Raw genomic sequence first — 13858 nt, 5'->3', positions numbered from 1 at the left:
ATTAGGCTTGAGTAATTTTTATAGAAATAGTAAACTAGTAAACTCTTATTATCACAGTAATGACAGTCAAAATCTTTTTTGCGCAAATGATGATCAAACACGATAGTTGTTGGCCAGAAATTTTAAGTAAGAGAAGTGAATATGTTACGAGCAAGAGCCAATCCCCCCCCCCCCCTTTTTTTTTTGTGAAATGCATTATATAGTGTTGTATGACATAGACGGTGCTATCACCTCATATCACTTCTTTGAAAAGAGCACTTGTATATTGTGTAGGGGGATCAAATTAATTAGTGAATTTTAGTTTTTGGTTTTTCTCTATTTATCTGATTTTATATTTGTTTTTAGATTAAGTAACACTGGAAATATATGAATTAATTTTTTATACATTGTTAGCGTAAGAAAATCTTGTAGTATTTGATAAATTTAATAGCTACATGTGTGTAGAGAAAGTTAACAAAATGGGGGAAAAAAAGAGGTTTTTGCTTAACATGTTTGATTATGTTTGACAATACACTTTTTTCCGTGCCTTTTGATTGATTTGTGCACCTACTATACAAGTTTGTATATTTAAATGAAGGGCCTGCAAAATGGAACTCTTTACCACATACATTTCATTTGACTAAAAGATGCAAAAGAAAAAGAAGGGCCTGCAAAATGAAAACTCTTTACCACGTACATTTCATTTGACAAAAGAAGAAAAAAAAAAGATGCAAAAGAAGTTTGATTGTGGTTTTTTTTTTTTCTTGAATTAATCTTTCCTACACCGATTGTGTATACACTGTCAGCGGTGGGTAAATGATAATTATGCAAAATTTTTATTAAAAATTCAACTTATATATATGCATCATGTATCCAAAAATGCTAATGTATACTGTGTATAAGATTTACTCTCTCTTTTTTTAGGGTAAATGTAAACTTTCATCGATAGAAATCATGAAGCTTGACTAGTTGTTTGTGGCCTTATTTGTATATTGGGATGGAGAAATATTTGAGATGTTAACTTAGGTAGGCAAGCCACTACAACAGAATGGATAATTAGCTGCGAAATCTTTACCAACCAAAAGTCGTACCGTATAAACATGCATCGACATGGAAACCAGAATTTCATAACCACGTCAATCTTTCAATATGATACTACCATTTAGTCGTCAATAGATTTCCTCAACAGGTGGCCCTCCAATGTGTCTCAAATAATTGGCCAGGTTACACAACTTTTTAGCTACGACGTGGATACTATGGTGGATATATAACATCGAACAAAGCCTAGGAAAACTTTTTGTGGCAAAAATTTCACAACGATGTGACTACGAAAAAGCACTTTTTTTAGGCAATTTTTCGTGGAAAAAGCGACGAAACTAATTTTTGGCAATGACAGCATACTTTTGGCTAGAAAAAGTAGTTGTAGGTCATATCTTCAGGCTTCTGTCTAACATCCCTTGTCATAGGACTTGTGTGCTTATTTTTCCCTATGATATCCCTGTTTGTCAGTTGAGTTTTTTATCAAGTTTGTCTGTTACAAGTTTTTTAAAAACTTTAACTACAGTAACCACAAAAAACTTCTCAAAATTTTTAAACTATATACTTCAAAATATTTAAAAATTTACACATTTCAAAAATTTTTTAAAAAACTTCTACAGTAAGTTACAGTAAAATTTTAGACAAACATCCAAAAAATTCACTTGCCAAACGGGGCCGATATCATTTTAAAAGAAAGTGTCAGCCTTATTTATTTTTCTAAACTTTTAAGGATTTTCGATCATCCTCAGTGTCAATGAAGGCATATACTATCAACCTTAACCTTCTTAACATACTTGTAATATTTATTTCAAAAGGATTAAAATAGCATGCACTTGGTGATGATATTTTTTCATAATGAAATGTTAAAGACAACGATTTTGGGTTTTTGGCTACAATTCTTATTGTAATCTGAGGCGAAACTTGTTGTAGTAAGAAGAAATAAATTTGTACAAATTATGTCTTCGCTCAATGGAATCCAGAAGATGTGTTGTCTAATGATACATAATTTGAACAAAATATATGGTAGCGTATATATAATTTTGGGGGTATTAGTGTGAAAGGCATGTTTTAGCGAAATACAAAACCTATTCTAATTAGTTCCAGAACAAAATAGATGGATTTTTTTAGTGCAATCAGAGTAGGATTAAACGATAGACTTTTGATGCATGTATTGTAAGATAAATTTTCAATACTATTACGAAGAAGCGGCTGAGGAGGAGGGTGGGTAAGGAGGGACGGTTGGGTGGGATAACAAAGAGGGAAGATTATAAATAGGAGATCCTGTATTCAAAATCTTTCACTTAAAAATTTTTTTTTGAAAAGAAGAAGTGGCTTAGATAGGTACTCTCATGTGAAATATCAATCGTTAATATGTTTTCTAGACCTTAGGGATGCTAAACTTGCATCGAACATGCAGGGTGATAAGAAAAGCAAGTGATGAAAAAAATTGATGTTAAGTCATTGTAAAATTCATTTCTAGAGTGGATTATAAAGCAAGTACGACAAACTTCACAGGAAGTATGACCATTATTCAGTAGATAGAGTAGCACTTGATTATATATATGCTTTAAATTGCAATATTTTCCATTTTGTATATATCTCATTTCACATAACTTGTAAAAATTAACTTAAATCTGGACGAAAGTTTACAACTGGATAAAAAAAAAAAAATTCTATGTCTCATCTAGCAGCTGAATCTTTCTTCTTCTTTTTTTTTTTTTTCTTTTCCATTAGCTGGTTCCTTTGGCGTTCAGCGTTAGGGCTACTAATTCACTAGAAATACGTGGAAATTTAATTAGTAGGCCAGAAGAGCCTAATCTTTCATTTAGATATACAAATTTCTAGGTTGGTTCTTATCAACTGCCTAATGTTCGATCACCGATGATTCAATCAGAATTTGCTAATGATGTTGTTTGGTTTTTGTACAAACCTATGATGAGAGTTTGTATGACTTCTGGCTGTCGATCCGGATTAGGGATTGAAACTTCATAGAACACGCAATTATATTAATGAAGTTGACAAATGACAATAAGAGGACGAGTTGTGAAAGCTTCAGCTCAGACTATCACTACTCCAAATGCCACTGGCTGCATTGTCAAGTAAACATAAGATCGATTTCTCTATCATCGTAATTCTTAAATAGCATGTTTAAAGTTGGTACCAAATCACATCTGGGGATCTTGACTACACGCTCATTTCGAGCCAATATCAGCTAAAACCCTCATCAATTGTATAAATACACGGTTAATGTATAGAAAATTAATTCTTCTCTGAAACCATTTGCCAACTATTGGCAACTAATTTCAAGCCGACATCAATTTTTTTCTTTTTTCTAGGCAATCCTCTTACTCCGGTATCCGAAATAAAATCACAAAATGGATATCATAATAATCTAATATGATACAATATCACCAAATTATGATAAAGTATGTACTATATAACTTTGAAAAAGGCCAAAAAAAAAAAGACACAAAAAAAGAGCCTTACTCAAAAATTCTATTTTAACCAAAAATCCAATTAGAAGCATAAAGAAAATGATACATTTTTTGTTTTAAAAGGAAAATAATCTTACACAAGCTAACAATTTTCTTTTCTATAATGCGTGAGGAAATATATCTAAAAATTTATGATTCCATTTGTTTTAGGTGAAAAGTAGAAAACGTGAGTAAACAGCTAATTACATCCAGTTGGAATTTTTTACAAACTATTTTGAAAAATATCTTCAAACATACCGCCACGCTATACTTTCATCTCACATAGACATTTATCTCTAATCTTGTCACTAATTTTTTTGTTAAAAAAAAGTCCTATACATAAAAGTGCTACAGAATGTGGAGAAATGAAAGTTATAATCAATTGATTCGAAAGGAATGGAAACCGGTTGATTAGTAAAATTGTTTAAGATATATCTATAAAGGAAGAAAACCTAAAATGTAGGAGTAATTAACATGAGGAATTGGACCTCATTTCTTTGGGAGAAGATCCAGTTTGCACGCGGAAGCTCTGGCAATGCTAACGGGGCTGCAGCTAGGCATGACCACGGTTCCAGAACCAACGGTTCCAGAACCAACGGTTCCAGAATCGTCGGTTCTGGTTCTTCAAAGAGATAGAACCAGAACTGCACCATATAAGATGGTTCTGGTTCTGGTTCCGGTTCCAGAATCGCTGGTTCTGGTTCTTCAAAGAGGTAGAACCAGAACCACATAGTTCTGATTTTGGTTCCTTATAGTTTTGGTTCTGGTTTTCGGTTTCGTATGGTTGTATATAATTTTATTTAATTCCTTATCCTTACCAATTTTAATACGAATATAACAATATATTTAAAATTTCAAATAAAATGTAAAAAAATAAATACAAAATAAAGATCATATTTTAATTTTATTATTATTCTACAAAGTAAGAAGTAATAAATAGATAATATAAATTTTATGAAAAGTACATTACATTATCAAATTAAAAAATACATTACACTATCAAATGGTTGCCATGTGTTGACTGTCTTGAGTTGAACAATCATCAATGTTGAAGATTTCATTTGAAGAAATATTGTAAAAAATATTTTTTTGCTTGCTTGATTTTGAAGATGAGCTACTACCATCAAAACTTGTCATTTGATAGCAAATAAGCCAAAAAAAATTGTAAGTAATAATTTAATACTTACAAATTATAATGATAGATATTAGATGAATAGAAAGAATTAAATAATTAATAAATTATATAGAAAGTCCATAAAATTTAAACTTCTTAAAACCTATTAAACACAACTAATTTTTTTGAATTATCTCACTACTTATATTAATTATTTTTAATTATTTTTAACGGTTCTGGAACCGACGGTTCTGGTTCTGTTTTTTAGAGAACCAGAACCGGAACCTTTATCCAAGGTTCTACCATGGTTCTAGTTCCATGGTTTTGGTTCCGGTACTAGTCCGGTTCCAAACAGTCTGGTTCCGATCCGGTTCTCAGTTCCAAATGGAACCATGGCCATGCCTAGCTGTAGCTATGTGTAGAGAAGGGTTTTAGCAGTGTGGACATCCAATCGGATTCTCAGGTATTGGTGGGGATTGTACAACGCCGCTTTCGATGCCTGTGGCAGATTCGTCGAGAAATAGAGCAGATCTGGCAAATGGTGGGAGATGTGACGCGGGTTTCTCATTGTTTCTGAGAGGCTAAATTGTGTGGCAAATATTTTGGCTAACGAGGGTATTTATCATGAACAAGGTGCCTGTTATCCACAGTTATCCAAAACTAGCTAAGGGGAATCCCGCCTGGATAGGTTAGGCATGTTAGTTGTTAGGAGGACATCAAGGAGGGGAGATTGACCACTGATATTCAAGGATCATCCTTCAGATTGACTGGAAGAGCTGAAGTTGAAAGGGGAAGATTTAATCTTAGTTTCAGATCTTAAATGCTTAAAATTTTCACTAAAAAAAAAGAGGAATTGTACCTCATTAGTTAATTGAAGATTAGCTCTATATATTCTATGGGAAAGAATCAAAGTTTTGTCTGAAAGAAAAGCCAGAGTAGAGAGGGAGGCCAATGTCATGTTATAAAGTTTTATGGGGATAAGCGAAGGATTTCAAATACATTCTCTTCTTTGTTTCAAAATCTAGAGGGGCCTAAACCAAATTTTACAAAATGTTGGGGCAACCTCGCCGCCGTCTATGTTAAGGAGATTTTCTGACTTATTTATTGGGGCAACCTTCATCAAAGTTTTTATACTTCAGTTGCCATATTTTTAAAGGCGTTGCTTTTTATTCTTGATTCACCATATTTCTTCTATCTCTTCATCTGAGATCGGACAAATTACTGATTAGTAAATTTCTTATAAAACTACGAAAATGATCGTTGGTTTCTTGCACAAATTAATTTTCATGAGTTGAAAGAGTCAAATTTGGGGATCACTGATCAATCATCTCAAGGACATTGCACGTTCTATTGTGTTGAACAAGAATCAAGATTATGTTATATTACTTCAAGAAATACTGTGTTATATTTAAGTGGAACTAGTTAGGAAGCATGGAAATTCCCCAGAATAGGTCAACCATTTTTTTTTTGTAAGCTCAAATTTTATTAAACATGAAGAAAATAACTGGATAGTAATAGGTCAACCATGATATTGATATAATTTCATTTTCAGATAAAACGATCGTAAAAGACTTAGTTTTCCAAGCTTTCTTGATAGTTGAATGTTAATTTGGATCCTATTCTTCCTTGTGAAATGGGACTTAAAATTTCTAGATCCTTCAAATTTGAGCGCCAATCAATCTATCGTTTGACCAATTAAAAGTAAACTAATTAAGGCTAACAAGTCATACTACAACTTAGTAGGCCACACAAAATTACATTTCTGCAATTTAGAAGCAGCTTTATTAAATAAATTCTTATGTATGCCACCATGCAGACAATCTTCCAATCAATGGTTTTTGGAAGGAAAGCCTTTGCAAGAAACAGTACAATATTGAATTAAGGGAAAATGACCTGTTTTATTCTCACATTTCGTAAAAATATTCTTTTCGTCCCTTACTTTTAAATTGAAGTAAATTTGTCCCTGACATTTAAAAATTATAGCCATTACATTTCTGAACCTAATTTTCAATCTGAATCAAACCATCCAATAAACCAATAATAAATTTCAAAAATAGAATTGATAGATCATTTGGTCAACTTTATTGTATTCACATGACATTTATTAAACCAAAAAAATAAAAATTATAACATAAAAGGTCATTCTTTGTCTTGGAATAGTAGAGTTTTTTTTGATAAATCTTTTCATGCACCGTTAGTATATCCACTTGCGAATCTAGATGTGTATCATAAATATAAAATTTGGTATTTAAATTAAAATTAAAATGATATGACAGCACATAAAACCGTCAGTGTATACAATGATAATATAGAAAAGATTAATCTTTCTTTTTTATATTATAATTTTTTCTTTTTTCTTTTTAGGTTCATTAAATTTTACATGAATATCAATTTGAGTTAACCAAGTGATCTACCAATTACAGCCCCAAAATTTGTAATCAGGTTGATTGGTGGTTTGATTCAGATTGAAATTTGGGTTCAGGGATGTAATAATTTTAGTTTTTAAATGCCAAGGACGAAATTGCTTCATTTTAAAAGTGAGGGACGAAAAGAATATTTTTGTGAAATGTGAAGGATGAAACCGATCATTTCCCTTGAATTAATACAAGATTATGCATCTTTTTTTTTTTTTTAAATGTTACATTTATGCATCTAATGACACATATGTTCTTTTGTTTTCATCTACACTATATTCGTATGCAGAAAGAAGGAAATATAAAGTAAACATCTTTTGTCGAATATTCACCTCTAGCATGACAATTTCAAATCATCAGCTAAATTGGAATTACTTTTAGCATAATTCATGTCGAACAAAACATAAAGAAAATTAACTAAAGAATCATCGGTGATTCTAAAATTTGTGTTCTTTTTAATTGCATTAAGTTGACATAAGGTTGGCATATGAATTTCTCATGTAATCTTTACGAAATGTGACCTCAAGTGCAGATGAATGGTTCTTTTTTCTTTTTCACTTACTAACTAATCTTTTCCTATGATTCCATATCCCATTAGCAGTCCTTATTCATTGTTCGGTGAATTTTCATTTTTAATCTGAAGAGAGTTCCTGAAGCCTTGTTTACCTTTGACGTCAACATTTGAAAAAAGGGACATGAAATTTGAATCAGAAATTTAATGAGAAAAAAAATACAAAGGATCATTGTTTATCATATTGTTGAAATAAATAAAATTGTGGATAGGAAGGGCATTTAATTAATAGTGTAAAAAGTGGACTTCTGCTTCAATTTCTCAAGTCCTGAATACTACATTTTGATTTTTTGATAAGTTAATTCTGGGCTCCATACATAGGACCACTTGACAAAGAAACATATTTTGTAAGATATGCGAACCTCATCCTTATTCATTGCAATAGTGTCATATATATATATATATATATATATGCTTAATGGATGACTAAGTGACGCAGGAGTAGACGTATGTCACAATTTCATGAGTCCACATCCTTTGCCTGGCCAATAAAGTATGCTGCGATCGGTAAGAAATAGTCAAGATGGAGTTAATTCGTAGAGTCCAAAATCCAGCATTCGTGCTTCTTGATTATCTGATTATCCAACACAATAAAGTAATTCGAATATATGGTTGACAATTATCCATGCATAATTTCTAGACGGTTTTTCTAAGGGATGCTCGGTGAGTATCGTTAGCACCTCAAATTCACACTTAATTTATCATTTCAATGAATATACTTTTACATCTATTGTTCACTTAGATTCTTCATTTAATTTTATTTTTTCCCAAAAAAATTAGCATTTGAAATTTGTCATAATGACTGCTTACTAGCTTAGACAAACCTTAGGCATGGATTCTCTAAAATCATCACAATTTTAGTTGCATAAAACAGTTAAGTGTGTTGATTAATGTATCCATGCATAAGTTTGAAGGCGGCGGCGGCGGGGAGTTTGAGGATGCCTTGTGGGCATTGTTCATGCATCAAACTTAAATTCAACTTACCACTTGTTACATTTAAATGCTTTCTTCATTTAATTTTATTAATGCCTAAAATCTATCTTAATGAGTACTTACTAGATTAGAAAAGTGTGGGTGTGGATTCTCTGCCATCATAGTTTTGATTATAGAGAACTACTGATGGTGCTGATCGGTTTGGTTCAAATTGGTTGGATGGGATTGATTGTGTAACAAAGTTTCAAGTAGTATCAAAAAATTGGTTGTGTTTTAGTTCTCCCTCCGTCCCACTTTGATAGTTCTGTTTCTTTTTTCACACAGTTTAACAAAAACTAATTAATTTTGTTGGAAAAGTAAATTTAGATTGCTATTTTCCTAAAATACCCTCACATTAAATAGAATATAATTTTATGGGAACTTGAATTGATGGTAAAAAAAGAATCAACTCTCATTAAATGGGATAGGTTTATAGTAACAACAACTTACATTAAATAAGGGTATTTTAGGAAAATTAAAATACAACTATATTCTTCAATTAGAAAGTAGACTACAATTTGAAACAGACGAAAAAAGAAAAACAAGACTATCAAAGTAGAACGGATGGAGTATATTGTTGTCTTAGTATCTATAATTACTATTGTATTTATATCTGCTACATTAGTGCCTACCTTATACTACACAAATATAACTTTAATTGTAGAAGTTTTGGATATGAGAAAACCTTCACAATATGGGTTAAGTTGACTTTGCATCCTTCAACTGTACACGAATTCTCCCTTTGGTCTCTATACTTTAACGTGGGAAACTTTAGTCCCCAAAATATAAATCTATCTCACTTCAGTTCCTAAAGTATATAATCTATCTTACTTTAGTTCTCAAATTACAAAATCTGTTCCACTTTAGTTTTTAAAGTATAAAAATTAATCCTACTTAAGCATTAAATTTGCCACACTTCTGTCAATGATTTTACTTGAGTCAGATAAATTTTATAATTTAGGGAATAAAGTGTCCAGTGTTGAAATTTGTTTAGGGATTAAAGTAAAAATGCGAATATAGTGTTTTTTTTTTTTTTTATGGAGCTAAAGATATCAAGAATCCTCATTGGAAATATGCAAACTAAAATAATATTTTGAGTGTCATATGGTTTCACCAATTCCATAAGACGGGATGCTAGAGCTATAGCCACCCTATTACAGTGCAATAATCGAGGAAATTAAGAGAATATAGTTGAAGTGTGCAAAGTGAAATCAACCCACACAATATTGACCATTTTTCACTTTCCTTTTATTTTAAGATAGACTTCGTGAACTTCATTAATGAATTAATGGAACTCTACAAGGAAACTTGTTATTTTTTGATCTCCATTAATTTATTGCACCAACATTTTTGTATGACAACATGGTAATACATTATTGAACCGTTACATTTCCCAAAATTTGTCAGCTACTTTACATTTCTTAAAGATACATGTGAAAGAGGATCGATCTTAGACGGCTATGGAATGAAAGTTGCATTTCAGTCATATTCCGTAACCATCAATAATAATAAGGTTCTCCCATTTATGGTAACTTTCTTTAGACAGCACAAACAAATGCAAACAAATTGATTTAGGACTGTTTTGCACCCTGTTAGAAGATATGAAAACTGATGCTAATTTTTCTATTCATAGGATGTCATGATAACTGCCCTCTAAAAATTGAAAAATAACCCTTTTTCAAAGTTGGTTCAAAGTGGACAATGAAATTAAAGATAATTGAACCAGCACCGACAATGGTACATTCTCAATTTGTCTATTAGTACCTGCACAAAACTCTCATCCAAAACAAAAAATATTTGCTTAATTGAAAATTGTTCCCTTTAAAATCCTCGTGCTAATATTGCTTAAGGACCTATATATGGAATGAAATAGCTACCTATTTCTTGCGTTTCTTATACGGTCACTACCTAGAAGAAATATTCCTTGGATTTCTTTGCTTTTTCGCCCCTTGGATGGTTTACAAGTCTAATGTCCAAGGTTCAAGAATTGGAGAATTACTAGGCATATTAATGAAGAAGAGCTATGTATTAACATGGTTGCTCCTTCGAGACCTGCCCTTGAGTTAAATTTTCACTCTCTCAAAGCTGGTCCTATCATTTTCAGCTTTCACTACTATCCAAAATGGCCCTGCCTCACTTATGCCGCCTCAGCACCTCTAAAATCTTCTGTAATAGTTCTCCATTTCACACCTCGATTAAAATAACCAAAAAAGTGATTGGCCGACTTTTTATTGGTTCAAAATTGTCTTGTAGCATAGGAGAGGGCAATTTGGCTTTGGTCATTTAAGGATTGGGTTTTTATTCTTTTCTGGTTCCACACAGTTTAGGGCGCCATGGATGAGAGGTTCAAAGTTTTTCACCCTAAAAAGCTTCCAATGCACATCAGCAATCGTCATCCAAGAAATAGTAAAATGGAGTATAAGAATTTATCAAATTTACTTTGAGGATTTTTGGGGTATGGGCCTTTCTTAAGTCAGCACCGAAGAAATGTTCACCATGAAACAGGAAGTTCTTTCATGGTATCCAGACAGATATCACATGGATAATAAAAAGCATTTAATTTTCGCAAAGTAACATAAATACTCGTGCAACTGATTTTTTTTTTTTCACTTTGTTTTTTGTTGGTCTAATATGACTGCACCTCTAGTAACTTAATACCTTGTTTGAATTGTGATTCTAGTAGAAAAATTTTTATATTTTTCATGAACATATTTTTCGATCACCATTTTATCTCACATACATTAAATCGCTTTCGTATATATATATATATAAACAAAAACTTCTAAAAGTAGCGATCCAAACGGATATTTGCACAATTGCAAAACTTTCAGGACGTGAAGTTAGTCATATCAACAAGTTAATCGAGGATATTATTCTTGGAGTAGACACTGTATGCTGGTTTCACCTTTTTTTTTTTTCCTCGCCTTTCACATCTCTTCCAGAATCCACTATTTATTCACTTTTTGTGGAATGTGGAATTCCCTCTTTTTGAGATTTTAAAAAAAAAAATTTTTGTTTTACTTTTGCCTCAAGTTTATTCTTTTCTACAAAGAATCGAAGACTGAGTTGACTGCCATCATTATCATTGTAATTTATTTCATCATATAGCAATAGCAAATTCATTGAATCTAAACAGAAGAAAAGTCGAAGTTTTATTCAAGGCCACCTTCTTATATCAACCCTTGGAACTAGAATAGATAGTAATTAATATACTCTCTTAACAATATTCTTACACCCCTCTCTCAAAATAAAATTAATTCAATAAGAGACAGTGAGATTTAAGAAGCGGGGAGATAAAAGATAGATTTAAATTTAAAATCTTTAAATTTTGAGGTCTTAAATTAATAGACCAAAACCTCCTTGGCCACTTTCAAAAATTAATTGCGTAGGTACAATTTGCATATGGGCTCAAAGAATATTGGCCAAGAACAAAATGTTGATAAAAATGTATCAAACAAGAACAAATCATAGTCTCAATTCCCAATTCACAATTTTGATCGTATACATAGATGTTGATAATTAAAAATGGAACTGATTAAGACATTCACAAGTGGAAATAACAGTAATTTACCTAAGTAAAGTAGCACTGTTTCCAAAGACCAAGGAAGCTACTGTTTCTCAGCTGGCTGAGAAAATTTTGGCTGTTCATACTCGGGAGCTTTCTGTTTGCTTAGGCAGAAAGGAAGAAGTAGGAAAGGCTGCCAAGATGGCCATTCATCGACTTCTCATGAATCAATCTCAAAGGGTCAATGGGAAAGGAGGCTGCAGACAGATATCCACATGGCCAAACAGGCATTATGCGAAGCCTTGTCCCTTGACAAAACTCCTCCAGCCAACAATACTAATATTCCTGAATCAATGGCTCCTTCTGCTTCTGCCCCTGCGGAGACAAAACCAGTTTTAACCCTCAATCCATCCTTCACAAATCCACCTCTGAAACCATCTGGATACGCATCGAGCACCGAAAACATCGCCCGGTTGCTTCAGAACTGGATGAGGAAATCCCCCAAGTCTCTAGCTGTTGTCTCAGAAACCTGCACCGCTCAAAGCTTAAGCTGCTACTCAGACAACAACCCTTCTGTGATTACAGGGTCGAGCCCCAGCGAAGGGACGGCAAGTGCAATGACGCCGGAGGGGGGTTTGGATTCTCTGCTGAGTTTCAACTCCACCACCAACTCTGATGTTTCTCAGGGGCAGTCAGTTTCTGTGGAAGAAGTTGCAAATTTCAGACCAGAAAACACAGTTGGAGGACTATTTCAGGACGATGAGAACAAGCCGAATTTGGTCGTTGGTAGTCATCAGATGCCTCCTTTGAGCTTTCTGGAGAAATGGCTGCTGGATGATGCAGGCGCAGTACAAGGACAAGAAGGGATAGATCTAATGGATATGTCTCTAGGGGAAACTGCTGATTTGTTCTGAAGAAAACTTAACTTTGTTGGTTTTTCTTGTTTTCTTCAAAACAACTTAGCAGTTTTTCTCTTGGTTTTTCTGTCCTTTTTGGAGATTTTAGTAGGGCTTGGAGGAGGGATATTTCTGATCTGGATATGGTAGATTTTGCTTTCTAGCTTTTTTGGGCACAAAAAAAGATGATGAATCTCTCTTATTTGGAAGAGCAAGAAGTGTAAATTACTATGTAGTGAATATTCTGCATATGTATGAAATTAGGAATAAGTCCTCTTAAGATTTAGTCTTGGTCCCCTTAGAAAACAAAAGTACTGGTCTTTTGTATTCTGTGCACAATTTGGAGGATATTGTGAAGACATGAAATTAGGGTTGGATTATCAAAATTCGCGACTTATTCATCTTGTTTTTGAATTTCATGATATTATTGGTTTATAGAACAAAAGAAAATGAGAATTAATCTTGAACTTGACAGAAGATAAATTTTTAAGGCCCATGCTCGTGGTAATGTTATATGTGATAAATGAAGAAAAACTTTTGGAACTTGGATTCAATACGGAGGCAAAAAAAATTAAAATTTCAGGAAATTCATTTCCTTGCAATTGTTAGTTTCATGTTGTATTGCAAGAAAATTGAGAGGAAAATAAATTCCGGGAGTAAAAATAAAGTAAGAATACTTGAAATTTTTTTTTTTTTTTATAATCACATTCTTTTCAATTATGTCAATTTTCTTATTGGGAAAGAAAAATATGAGGCAATTTTTTCTTTTTTATTCCCTTCACACCAAGTACAGGATATATCCAGATGGAGCCCAAACTTCATGGTGCCATTTATTATCCTTCGAAGCCGTTTCTTCTTGGTTAACCCTTTCCTTTGTTTGTTGAAACCAACTATT

The 13858-nt window shown here is 32.6% G+C and overlaps 1 protein-coding gene across 1 annotated transcript; it reads left to right on the top strand.

The window, feature by feature from the left end:
- The first annotated feature begins 4026 nt into the window (after positions 1-4026).
- Positions 4027-13364, top strand: LOC140004850 (transcription factor MYB96-like). Its single transcript, XM_072045004.1, has 4 exons — positions 4027-4204; positions 4874-4938; positions 5044-5174; positions 12237-13364. Exons 1-4 carry the CDS (start codon positions 4027-4029, stop codon positions 12979-12981), a joined length of 1119 nt encoding a protein of 372 aa, XP_071901105.1. The 3' UTR covers positions 12982-13364.
- Positions 13365-13858: the final 494 nt, after the last annotated feature.

Source organism: Coffea arabica, chromosome 4c (assembly GCF_036785885.1).
Source record: "Coffea arabica cultivar ET-39 chromosome 4c, Coffea Arabica ET-39 HiFi, whole genome shotgun sequence".
Classification (NCBI taxonomy): Eukaryota; Viridiplantae; Streptophyta; class Magnoliopsida; order Gentianales; family Rubiaceae; genus Coffea; species Coffea arabica.
The sequence above is the reverse complement of the archived record's forward strand: the minus strand, read 5'-3'. Positions and strand labels throughout refer to the sequence as shown.

Excerpts from the sequence above, each read along its gene's own strand:
- LOC140004850 (XM_072045004.1), top strand. The coding sequence starts at position 4,027 with ATGCTAACGGGGCTGCAGCTAGGCATGACCACGGTTCCAGAACCAACG. Across the intron at positions 4,205-4,873 it reads GGTTCTGGTTCTTCAAAGAG|AGAACCAGAACCGGAACCTT; the intron begins GTAGAACCAGAA and ends TCTGTTTTTTAG. Across the intron at positions 5,175-12,236 it reads TGTGACGCGGGTTTCTCATT|GCAGAAAGGAAGAAGTAGGA; the intron begins GTTTCTGAGAGG and ends CTGTTTGCTTAG.